General features: G+C 42.1%; 1 protein-coding gene across 1 annotated transcript; it reads right to left on the minus strand.

Moving 5' to 3' along the window:
- Positions 1-1,260: 1,260 nt before the first annotated feature.
- LOC117558030 (SWI/SNF-related matrix-associated actin-dependent regulator of chromatin subfamily E member 1-like) lies at positions 1,261-12,621 on the minus strand. Its single transcript, XM_034233989.1, is given in 16 exon segments — positions 1,261-3,335; positions 3,337-3,394; positions 3,561-3,736; positions 3,738-3,814; positions 4,454-4,555; positions 4,687-4,859; positions 6,017-6,122; positions 6,125-6,190; positions 6,482-6,530; positions 6,532-6,574; positions 6,577-6,610; positions 7,202-7,294; positions 9,971-10,069; positions 10,711-10,754; positions 11,839-11,895; positions 12,524-12,621. Coding segments are annotated over 15 exon segments (1,395 nt in total). The 5' UTR covers positions 11,846-11,895; positions 12,524-12,621; the 3' UTR covers positions 1,261-3,067.
- Between the last annotated feature and the right edge of the window lie 200 nt (positions 12,622-12,821).

The raw sequence follows: 12,821 nt of genomic DNA on the forward strand, positions 1-12,821 counted from the left end.
TGTTCTATGTTTATATTTTCCAAATGTTCCATATACTATACCAGTGGTTCTCAACTGGTCAAGGGCCTCGGGACCCACTTTTTACTTGGTCAATGAATCGCGAACCCAACATTTTGAAGCACTCAAATCTATTCAACAAAAAATCGTGCTGTAATATATACACTTTTGAGCATACAATATTAATACAAGTGAAGTACAGTGCATATATCCCTTATATCCCTTCACAGAACTAAAGTATGCTTTAAAAAAAGGTTTAATGAGATGCTGGAATCAAAGCTGAACTATATAAAAAGGCACACATGCTGAAAACCCCAACCCCAGCAGGGGGTCTGGGGGGAATCTCCCCCAGGAGATTTTTAGAAATACTAACATAAACTATGCATTCTGGTACACTGAGAAGAAAATAAATAAATCTATTACTACCTACCCGACATATTAATGATATTTGATGCCATTGTTTGTTTTTGTCACTTTGTTCTGACATCTTGCTGCTTCCACACAGAGAGAAGAGCAAAGAGGAGAGAGTCTGTGTGAACTTACTTTAAAATTGTGGGTAAGGGTAGATAGCCCCCATTGTTCTGTGACCTGTCAGTCATCAGACCGGGGGTCATATTTCATTATGTGTTCATTTTTATCTGAAGTTGTACCCACGGATGTATAAAGAAGAGTTCTCCCGCTAAGTTATTCTCCGTGGGGGACTTCCGGCACACAATCTTGATTCTGAAAAAACATCAGCAAAGATATTTTATTGAGAAGATGATCACTACGATGACAGAAGTTTTCAAAACCGTTCATGGTCTCCGGTGCTTCCAGTCCAACGCCGACTGCATGCCAGCGTTAGAAAATCGGGCCTTCAAAATTAAAGTTTGACTTTTCCCACCAAAAAAAATTCAACTTTTCTTCTTCACTCACATCCGCGACACACTCCAAAACGGGTCCGCGACCCACCAGTTGAGAACCACTGTACTAATACTATGTGGTTTTGTGTGATATTTCAACAATTATCTACATCATTATTCTTTTCCATGCTTACATTATTTCATTATTTGTGATATTTTAAATATTCTATATCTATTTTCTTACATCCTAATTTATGATATTGAAAAACTGTATAAAGTTGTTTTATTTAAACTCACACTGTTCTTTGTAGCTTGTTCACATCTGTTGTAGCTTCAAACTATGATTTATCGTGCGTTTATAATAATTTCCAACTCTAATTTAATGTCCAATAAATGAAAAAAAGGGCCAGAGATCCAGCAAGAGAAAGCTAACAGCCACAGACTGAGAAATCATCTTTATTTGGAGAGATAAGTTCCTGACAGTAAAAAAGAAAGATCCAAAAACAGGCATATTCTAAAAACAAGTCCGATTGAAGTAAGAAACAGGTCCTTTAAATGCACAGAGGTTACATTTGGGGGGCAGCGTGTGATCTCTGTGGTGTTAAAATGCATCTACGGCAGGAACAGTCTGACCACAGCAGCATCTCCATGTAAAACAGATCTTAGAGTCCATGAGATGAATACAGCGGAAGTAGCATCCATGTCAACTGTTTATACTCAAGTCACTTTATCACCCAGGTGTCAAAGAGCCGCTTGGAGACGTGTATGACATTTCATGTCTTACACACATCATGGTCTTTGTCCCACATTTTAAAAACGGCTTTCCTCGGCCTGAATGTTTTTTCTGCTGCAGGATTGAGTAAACCATGCAGAAAAAGTGCGGCGCAACAATTGAAATCCGCACCAGTCAAAATGTTCCAGCTAGCGTTGGATTCATCACGAAGGCTTCATTTGAGAATAACATTCTAAAAGGATCCACTAGATCTCTAAAAACAAAGAGGTAACAGCAGTAGAAATCACACAAACCGAGGAACTAGAAAAGTCTGAGGTTTTTAGACTGGGGGGGGGGGGTCCTTTATCATACGCTGAGATTCAGACGGTGATCAGAGTGATGAACTCCTCCACCGCTGCAGCAGATTGAAGTTAACTATAAGGGCTGATTTCAAGGTTTCTACATCAACACTGAGCCATATCTGCCTTCCTGTCAGCAGCGTGAACCCGGGAAATGTTGGGTACCCCAAAGTGTTAGCAATGAATAGCACGGAACCCCAGAACATAGAAACTGCCAGATGCTAACTCGCATATGTTGGGCAACTTGCACATTTAGCATCAGTTTCATTCAATTGCATTATAGCCTATGTGGAAAATAGTACAAAAATGGCTCTGCCGATTCGGACATTCCCCGAGTGGTTTTGGGGGTGATTGAGGATACCATTTCTGCCATCTTTGTGCCCCCGATGCGCTGATCTTGACTACCATGAGAAGTGCTGCGACCAGTGCAAATAGAGAGCACAAGAGGAGAACGATAACCTCTACTGGGGACAATTATCTTTCAAATAAATAAGCAACCTGCCCAATCCAAATGATCCAGAGTCCCATAGATCTTCAAAAAACAACCCACATTTAATCAAAATCTACGGAGAGTAAATTGCCATTTTCTGGTTAAAACTGCCTTTGCTGATCATGAAAATGTCCAGAATGGGCAAGCCATTTTCTAACCGATTGTCTGCATGCAACTCATGCTAATTGTGCAAATTGCCCAACATATGCAAGTTCGCAGTTAGTTATCATAAAGACTGTGGGGTACTTAACATTTCCGGGTTCACAATAGGGAGCGGTCAACTAGACACAGCCAACAGTACAGTCTACACAGTGGGAGCTTCACATTTGACCTACAGATGAACAACATGACTTCCTCCTGGCGTCAGAGGAGGAAGTATTCTGAAACACGTGGCCGCTGTAGCAGCGATTCAATGAAGAAGCTGATTTTTGATATTTCACCCAGAAAAATAGCCCCTCTTAGATGTGAGAATCTGTGTGTGAGGATTAATGTTGAGAAATTCACAGGGTTTCCTTGCCCGCCCCCCCCTTCACGAGGCTGGAGCATGAAAGGCATGCTAACTGTTTATTAACCACACCATCAGACCCTCATTCACAGGATGTGTGAAGATGGACGCACCATACACGCAAGGGGGTCCTATAGTTCCCACTGTGTGTCTTACAGTCTGCTACACGTCATACTGCTGGCTGCCCTGGCTGGTGGGGGGAGGTATTGGTGTTGGTGGTGGAGGGGTTGCTTCCTCAGAGGCGGGGCGAGGAGGTGGAGGAGCCGCCGCGTTGGGGTTAGATGCTTCCGGAGCCGCAGGGGGATCAGGGGCTGCTGCTCCGGGGGCGCTGTCTGAGGGGGGGGGGGGCATGCTGCTGCTGTTGCTGTCGTCACTGCTCACAGGAGTGCTGCTCTCCCTGGGGGGCTCAGGGGGAGGCGAGGCTTTATCAGGGGGGGTCAGACGGGGGAGGTGGAGCAGGATGGGGCTCGGAGGAGGGCTCTGCTTCATCTGTGGGTTGGGGGGGGGGTTAAGGTTTGATTTAGATCAGAGTTTGAACACTTTTTAATATTGGGAAACAAACACAGCAGCACACTCTGGATGTCAGATTTCTTTTTTAAGGGTTCAGCAATATCCATACACCCATGAATTTAAAATGTTCAAAAGCGTTAAGTACCTGTCTCCATGGGTGTGGGCTTGTCCTCCTCCTTTGTCCCTGAGGTTGTATTAGCTGTGCTGCTCGCATTATCGCTGCTCTGCTCTGCTGCTTTGTTCCCGGCAGCCTCCTCCTGCTGCGCCTGCTGAGCAGCTTTCTCCGCCTGCTCCGCAGCCTCCCGCTCCCTCTCCTCGCCCGCGCCTGGCCGCTTCCTCAGCAGCAGCCATCTCTGCTGCCAGCTTCTCCATGTCCACCTCCACCTTCTGACTGCACAGCTGGACACACACAGAACAAACCACGGCTTCATAAAAACTCAATCTACAAATCAATCGAGATTGAATGCAAACGTGTTTATTAAATCTTAAACCCTCTTCGTCGTCTTTAATATATCAGAATGCAAGACTTCAATGCTAACAGTAATCATATGTCGTGTTGCAGCGATGACGTATTTTTGAAGGCCGAAGCAGAAGTTGCCCTCCGAAAGGCTCCCGGACTAATAGCAATGGGGTTTGTCTATTGGATTCAGGAATTCCATTATGGAATAACACTTACACTTTGCTCAGCAGCATCATCTCCTCATGTTAACACCACTGATACTAGTTGAAGGTAAAACGCTTATGCTAGGCTATAAAGGAACTACATCATGGTCACAGGAGTTCACGTCATCATCGCTAAGCTAAAGGTGGCAAATGGCGGAATGATGGCGTTCGATCGTCTCATTCAGCCACTTTTAAAAAAGGTGTTTTCCAGTAGGGTATTTACTGATGTAATACATGTAGGCTTCTAATCAAGCTACGGCTTCAGGACCTGCACTACTCCATTTAGTTCAGGGGTAGATCCAGCACGCATCTGTGGTTATACATCGTTTTTGCCCGCCACTCGACCGTATCTCGATAGAAAGTGTGCTGCTGTACCCTCTTGAGTTCAGTGTTGAATGAGTCGGTGGTCTCCAGGAAGCGTCTCTTCTTGTCTTGGTGGCGATCCTCGATCTGCAGAAGTTCTGCCTCCAGCTTCCTCTGAAACACAAAGGAAATCACAGGTGAGTCTCTGAAGTGCATTTGACATTTGTTCACCAACATTCGACTAAAACATAATGCATGATTAGAAGAGGCCTCCCTGAAGCAGAGAGTATGTCTGTTGAACCTACCTGGTGCACCATGAGAGACTGGACCTGCCTCTTCAGGACCTGCATGCGGGCGGTGGTGACCACGGAACGGACGTCGGGGACAACGATCTCACTGAGGATGTCGCTGATGAGCCGGTGGTTCCCTGGGAAGCGAGCGGCTGCCGTGTGCTTCACCGAAAAACCATCATCGTAGTCTAGACAGAGGAAAGGGGAAGCAGGTTAAAGAGGCCCTATTATGCGTTTGAGTTTTTTTTTTTTTTTTTAATTATAGAAGGATCATGCATACAAAAACATTAATCTCAGCAAAGAGAAGAGATGCAATATGCCAGATTATAGCTAATAGCTCATTTCCATCTGTGGTCCTCAGACAGGTTCATAACAATCAATAACATTGCATGATCTCCATCAGTCAAACTATTTTAAAACCTGATTTAAGTACAGCTTAGGTTACGAACATAATACTTAGTACACTTCAAATACACTAAAAATTAAATATCTAAGATATAGTATGACAATACAGTTCAAATAAAAAAAACTCAGATTACAGTGTAATTAATGTTGGATGACTGGTTGCTTAATATCATTTGTTTGCACCATAGGAAAACGAGTTAAAATCAGTTCAGGTTTTAAGTTCAGCTGGAAGAGTGTTCCAGTGCTTGATGGCCGTAAACCAAAATGCTGATGGTCCAAAGGCAGTGCGCCTCAGGGGAGGTTAGATCTGCATTTGATGCAGATCTGGAGTTTCTGCAACTCTGCTCACGGCGAAACTGAAAAAAAGCTCCTCAACGGTGGTGTTGTAGAATTGTGAATGATTCTGAATACCAGTCGAACTCGGGAAAGTAACAAGACTATCAAAACTGAACAGTTTGTATTTGGACAGTATATTGCAATGATGGTGTTTTAATGACTTTCTATCCATCTTCTGTTTCCTGTAGTGTGTTCTATAGGTTTTTATGTCAATGGTCTGCAAAGGCTAAAATCTCTAGAGGGAGTTTCTCTCCCCAAAACTAAAAACTGTGCTTTCTCATTATAAATGTGATTTTAAGCCATTATTGAACAGCTTTATTGGCGGCGTGTGGTTCAGTGGTTTGACTCTCAGCCCCTGCAGTCAACATGGCGATGTGTCCTTTGGCCAGATACTAAACCCAAAATTGCTGCAATTGGCCAACGGTCTGTAAATGTGTTTGAATGTTAGTCTCCTGGGCAGGTGGCACATTCTATGGCACACCCTGTCTCTGTGTGAATGTGTGTGAATGGTTAAATGCTGACTTATTTATGTAAAAGCTATTTGAGGGGTCCAGAAGCTGGATGTAGTACATTTTTACCATGAATAAATGCCTTGCAAACTCACCATCAGGGTCTTCAGCTGGCTGGATGCTCATGTACGGCTCTCCTTTATCCATACGAGTCTGCCTCTGCCGGCTCTCTTCCTCCATCGCGGCCTCAGCCCGGTTCTTCTAGCGTTGACGTAGGCCAGGTACACCGGCGAGTTGTGGTAGGCCTTCAAAGACTCGTTATACTCAATCTGAGGTGGGGAGAGGGAAAGAGTTCAAAAAAACAAGCTGAGCAGGACGATGCCACTTCCTGCCTGGACCGTTGTAGTTTTCTGTTAGAAGATATTTGCACTGTTTATTTTCTTACAGCAATTAAAAGGTTATTCAACTAAATATGTGATCCGTTTTGATTGTTAAAGCTTTTTCTGGTTTGGCTGAGGTCGTCCCCCTTCCATCCAATCGTAAATACCCTGGACTAAATATACACAAACACAAATCCTACGAGAACCTCTGTGGTAATTGGGACACTTCCGGGTTCTCACCTTCTCAGCTTCGTACTCGTTCAGGTAGTCCTGCTTCTCCTCATCGTCAGTCTCTCCACATCCCTCCGATAATCTTTCCAATCTCCCACAGTTCAGGTCTGGGTTGGAGGCCTTCACTTGGTCCCATACCTTTTTGTTTGCATATGAACGCAAGATGCAAACACAAAAAAAACATATGGTCACCGCAGGGCAACTGCACTAAACGCTAAGTTAGGTAACTACAAGATAGTGAACAAAATAAGGAGGAAAAGTGCAAAGGAAAGAGGAAATAAGCTCCCATATTATGGATCTACTGGTAAAGGTTATATCTAGCATTAAATGTAAAGCCCCTTTTGTATGGCTAAAAGGTTGGATGGAATGAAATGTATCTAAAGACAGAATCTCATGTTTTAAGTCAACTGATTTGAGAGCAGATTTTGTCTTTATGCCATTAAATGTTTAAAAACTAGAGAAGCAGCAAAGCAAAATACAGGGGGAAATGAAGCCAGAGGCAGATCATGCTAGCAGAAGGAAATACAGGGAGATGTATTTTCTTTTTCTAATGGTTGACAAACACAGGAGGCTACTTAGAGCCAACAGAGTGGGAGGCACCACTGGGGGTTTGATGATCGGTGGTGGTGGAGGCGTCATGGCTGGCTGTTTCCCCCCCTAACACCCCTGCAACTTTTCAGGGGATGGGAGGACAAGCAGTAAAAGCGACACCGTGGATGGGTGTCTTACCTTCCTGCTTACCTTCCGGCTGTACCGCATGTAAGGCATCAGGGGCTTGTCTGGAGGTTTTGGGGGCTTTGGGACGGTGATCCCAGAGGAGGTCTGTGGAAGGGAAGGAAAAGGGAAAGGGGAAATCAGGGGCAAGAAGGGGGGGGAGTTTGAAAGAGGAGGGAGAGAAGGGAAGTGATAAAAAAAGGGACAAAGGTTTGGAGAGAGAAACAAAAGAAAATACTGTCATTAAACATGATTTCATTCTGAGTTGTGTAGGTAAGCAGGGCATACATGTGGTCAAGGGGTCTTGAAGGTTTTCCTACTGCTGGATAAAATAAATAAATCATATTGTTATAAATATGACCCACAGGTGACAGATTAAAGGGTTGTACAGAGCTTGATTTGGCCGAAACAAAAACATGGATGAAAATGTATTATAAACTGACAAAAGGATTTATTTGATTAGTTCATAAATGTTTAACCGTCCTGGTTGGTGAAGGCTCTTGCTGATTTTTTGCAGAATGTTTTTTATCTTAAGAGTGGAATTTTAACTCTTGAAAAAAAAGAACAAAGACATTTGGAAAGGGAAAAAATAAAACAAACTGTTGCATGTTTTTTTAAGCGATTTAGGTCAAATTAAATAGAAATAATAAATAAATAGAAAGTTAAATCACAATGATTGTATATGTTTCCTCCAGTATTTAAGTAAGTTTGGTGAACCAGACTATCTTACTTAATATTCTGTTTGCATTGAAAAGTCTAAATTAGTCCGAATAATTTGATTATGTTTTAAACTTTTTTTTCCCACAAAAAAACCAACTCAAAAATAACCATGCTTCTGGTCATTTAGCAAAAATAATGTATGCGTTGAATTAAATATACAGCTCTGGAAATCAAGAGACCACTGCAGCATCAGATTCTCGTTTCACAATTTATAGGTATGTGTTTGGGTAAAATGTACATGTTTCATTTTATTCGATAAAGTACTGACAAACATTTCTCTGTGTTGGAATTCAACAGACACTGGAATGGAATGGCTGCCATACTTGTAGAGATTGTGAGTAAAGAAACATTTGGAGTGGTCTCTTCATTTTCTCCAGAGCTGTAGCTCAAAGATTGCATTTAGCAACCTAACAATAATACTAAACAATGGAGGCATAGAAATGCTATTTCCCATCTGTTGTAACCCTCCCTCCTGGCGCTTTCTTTAAAGAAGCCTATTCTACTCATTCTCGGGTTCATAGTTGTAATTGGTACCTCTACTGGGTACCAATTACTTTCATTTTCAAAAAGCTCTTCCTCATACTGCCTGTGCTCTAGCACCTCTTTTCACCCTCTGTCTGAAACCATAGCCCAGTCTGCTCCGATTGGTTGGTTGGCTGGCTGGCTCTGTTGTAATTGGTCAACCACTTAGAGATGTCTTGCCCCTTAGCCTATCACGTACAATGTGTTGGAACGCTAGCTAATTAAAGGGCAAGTGTAACGTAGTGATGACACTAAAGGCGCTTTCACACCGGAGTACTTTTCCCTTTTAGTTCCGATAGTTCCTGGGATTTTGCGTTCACACCAAAAAGAGAACTTAGTTCATGAGAACTTTTCCCTCCTTTTTAGTCCCTGCTAGAGAGCAGGTACTTTCCTGGGGAGAAAAGTTCCAATTTCTGATGGGCTGCGCGAATTGCAAACCACGCCCCGTAAAACTCTGAAAAGTTTTGTGAAGCCGCCATTGTATTTGCTGGCATTAGCATTATTAGCATTAGCCCAGCGCACAAACGCAGAGAGACTAACTTATGGCAACACAAAAAAAAAAACATGGGAGCGGTGGAGATGAGGAAGTGTCGGCGCTTCTGACAATTTACGCAGCGTCCACACGGCGGCGTGCGTTGAAGCTTGCCAGCGGGCTTGTCTGAAACTCGACCAACAACCAATCACATGAATCTCCCGCCCCGGACACACAAGCACGCGGTTTGATTGGCTAGAGCTTGTACTGGCATATGATTTGATTGGCTGACGCTTCCGCCGAAGCTTCAAAAGTTGAACATTGCTCAACTTTTGAAGCGAGCAACGCTCCCACAATGCAGTTCGGCAAAGCATGACGTCACCCCATTCAAAGTGAATGGACAGAAGCGTTGAAGCTTCAACACACGCCGCCGTGGACAGTTACTCGGAAGGCTTCAGTAGAAGCTGCTGGGAGTCCCAGCAGCTTCTACTGAAGCCAGTCCCCAACTCGGGGACTTCCGGCCGTGGACTTCGGGCGGCAGTATACGCCGTGAAGTTGTTTGCGGCCTGCCAGTAAACCCAAAGCAGAAGAAGAAGAAGTGACGTCAGCGGCTTCATTTGCGTAATCTTCCCTCAGGGAACTTATTCCGGTGTGAACGCGATCTGCTCTTTAGTTCCATGGGGGAACTAAGTGCTTGGAACTAAGTACGGCAAAGTACTTGGTGTGAAAGCGGCTTATGATACAGAAGTAAACAAAGGAGTCTATGGAGGCGTTGCAGTCAGGGGGATGTTGGGATTTTTTTTTTGTGCCATTTACTTGCACAAAAACCGTATTTAACATACTAAAGGAAAACAGCAGAATAGGGCCCCTTTAAATACCCGTTTCCTTATTAAAAACAATTTCCCCCTCTATGCATAAGCCCCACCTTCTAAAACTATTAAGAATGCTTCCTTTCCCCATGGCTGTGCCCATATATCTAGCCCAAGACTCTTTCTATCTACCCTCCCTCCAATCCTGCACCCAACCCCTTTTCTGATTATTTTCTCCAAATCCATCCGTCAGTTCATTACCCTGCTGGAGCCTCCGGAGCTCCCTCCCAGCCGGAGGTTGTTGTAGGCCAGATGGCTGTAAGGGTTGTATCCCACAAACCCTGGGGCGGTAGGCAATTGCTGATGGAAGACAAATGAGACAAAACACGAATGAGAAATGGTTCACAAACAAGAGGAGGAGGAGAGGGATAAACACAAATAAGTGAAAACGGGAAAAACATGAAAATATAAATGTATTGTTTTGCTAATTTTTCTATGTCAGGCAACATGGGAATGTTGCATGTACCAAGCAACAAGCTCCCATAGCCCCCACGAGTTTCATTATATAAACCATGTAACTGAGACATTGAATTTAAACAGTGCTGTGCCTCTTACTCAATGCAAGGAAATTAAAGCATCACAACAACCATGATGACTCTAAAATTGTACACATGTACTCATCCTAAATATCTCAAATTTGATTTTATTCGGAATACCCCATGAGGCACAATAACCTCTTCTTCAAAAGCCTTTTTAAAAAAAAAAATGGTAGTAGTAGAGAGGAAAAACAGGAGTGAGTGTGAAGATGGAGAGCAGAACTGCTTGGTGGACACCTCTTTGTGTTCAGACAGAGAAAGAAAGAAAAAAAGCAGCTTGTAAAGGAAATTGTGGATAGAGAAGGTGTACAGCGGCAAGAAAGAAAAAAAGAAAACAAGATAATGTGTGTGGCTAACATGGCCCTTTGGCCACTGAACGTTAAAAGCTGAGAGGGGGACACTTACTGTGGTGGGGGCAGGGGGAGGGGGAGGGGCGTAGGATGGTCGCTCTGTGTGTGAAAGAAAAAATAAATGTCAAAACTTGGTGTGTATCAAGCATTTAAAAAGGCTGTTGTCAATATATGCATACACTTTTTGTATTCATTTTTTATTATTTTGAAAGCCAAATAAGCTGGATATCTTAAAGCATATACATTTTGATATTAATTAAACAATATCAGTTTTTAAATCTGCATAACATAGCTCTCCACTTTAAAGTCTGATACATTGCACATATTTTTAATGTAGGTATTTTTATTTGTATCACTTCATTTCTTTATGTAATATAATTGTTTTTTTAATGTACTATTCTTCTCCTTCTCTTACAACCTGATTCATCCTACTGTTTTAATGCGCCATCAACACCAAAGCAAATTGCTATTTTAAACCTACAGCAATACAAGTTATTGTAGGATACATCCCTTTAAATGAAACCATCAGGGGTGGAAACGGCACTCAGGTCCTTTACTTGAGTAAAAGTAGAAATACTATGGTCTTAAAATACTCCGTTAAAAGTAGAAGACTTTAGTGCGAAATGTTACTTAAGTAGAAGTAAGTAATATCAGCTATGTATACTTACAGTTTCAAAAGTCCTCAATATGAATAATGGCACCTTTCACAATATACACTATATCATCCCGTTTTAAATCACTAACAAAAACATATGGGACATTTACATTTTGTAGTTTGACAATGTGGAGCTAATTTTATATACTTAAAATAAAATACTGGTTTGTAATTGTGTATATTGGTAGTGCAGTACTGCATCATCATAGAAGCAAATCACATGTTTCAATTTGTAAAAAGTTAATAATGTGAGTGTTAAATGAATGTAGTGGAGTTAAAGTATAAACGTGTAGGGGTAGAAGTATAAAGAAGGATACAATGGAACTACTCAAGTACTATTTTGACATACTTGTACCTTACTTGAGTAATTGTTACTTTCCAACACTGGAAACCATTGATAGCAGCCTTTCTGTGTTTTTTTTGGTATAATTGTGTTGGTTATTTACAAACAATAACATAACAGCTCTCATAATATCAACAACAATGAACTTAACATTAGTTTGTTCTTTATAATGTGCGTTTACTTACTTGACATGGTGGCTGCAGACGGGGCTAAGTAGAGGAGGCTATTTCATATGTGTTAACCTGGAGAAGGAAACAAAGTAAAAGGGAAACTACCCACATTATTAGATGCAATATACACGGGAAAATACCCACATTATTAGATGCACTATACACGGGAAAATACCCACACTATTAGATGCACTATACACATAGACTATACACTCTTCGCCGCGACTCGTTTGACACATTAAGAATCAAGAAAAACATCGGCAAACGTATTCAACGTAACGATGATAACAATGAATGATTACAATGGCTGACGGGACAACCAGAGATAGCTTAACCGGCTCGGCCTATTAGCCAAACCTGCTAACACAAAGAGAACATTTGCCCCAATAGATTTCAAAACAATTCAGTACGCCAGAAAAGGACACAATACACACAAAACAGGCGTTTATGCACAGGCTCTTTCACTGAAAAAGTGTGCAGCGCTTGAAAGATATTTGAATTAGCCCTGCTAGGCTAGGCTAATGAACACTACACGCTAATGTTACCGCTAACGTACATAGGAGTAAATAAGCTACCATTATTAGCTTATTAACGAATGGTAAATAAACATATTTGAATATGTTGCACACCTTTGTCACAGTTTTACAAAAGTGTTGTATTTTAAATGTATTATGCTGAAAACAAACGTAAACATACTCACTCAGTCGTTCTTTGTTCCCTCCGTCGGCCAGCTCGTCCCGCCCTCCACACACACACACACGGGAAGGGCTAACTCTGTTCTTGCAGGCGGAAAAAGGACGTTTTCAGAATAAAGCGTAGTTACTTCAGTTTCAAACCATACAGATTATGCATATGTTTTATTGATAAAATAATACTAGGTTACTTAATCAGCTTTGTTGGTGCGGAACTGGGTCGTGTGTGTGAATCGTGTGAATAGATAAATGTTTGCGTCTCTCAACACCCATATGAAACATAACTGTACACAGATTTTCTTTTTC

Source organism: Gymnodraco acuticeps, unplaced genomic scaffold (genome assembly GCF_902827175.1).
Source record: "Gymnodraco acuticeps unplaced genomic scaffold, fGymAcu1.1, whole genome shotgun sequence".
Taxonomy (NCBI): domain Eukaryota; kingdom Metazoa; phylum Chordata; class Actinopteri; order Perciformes; family Bathydraconidae; genus Gymnodraco; species Gymnodraco acuticeps.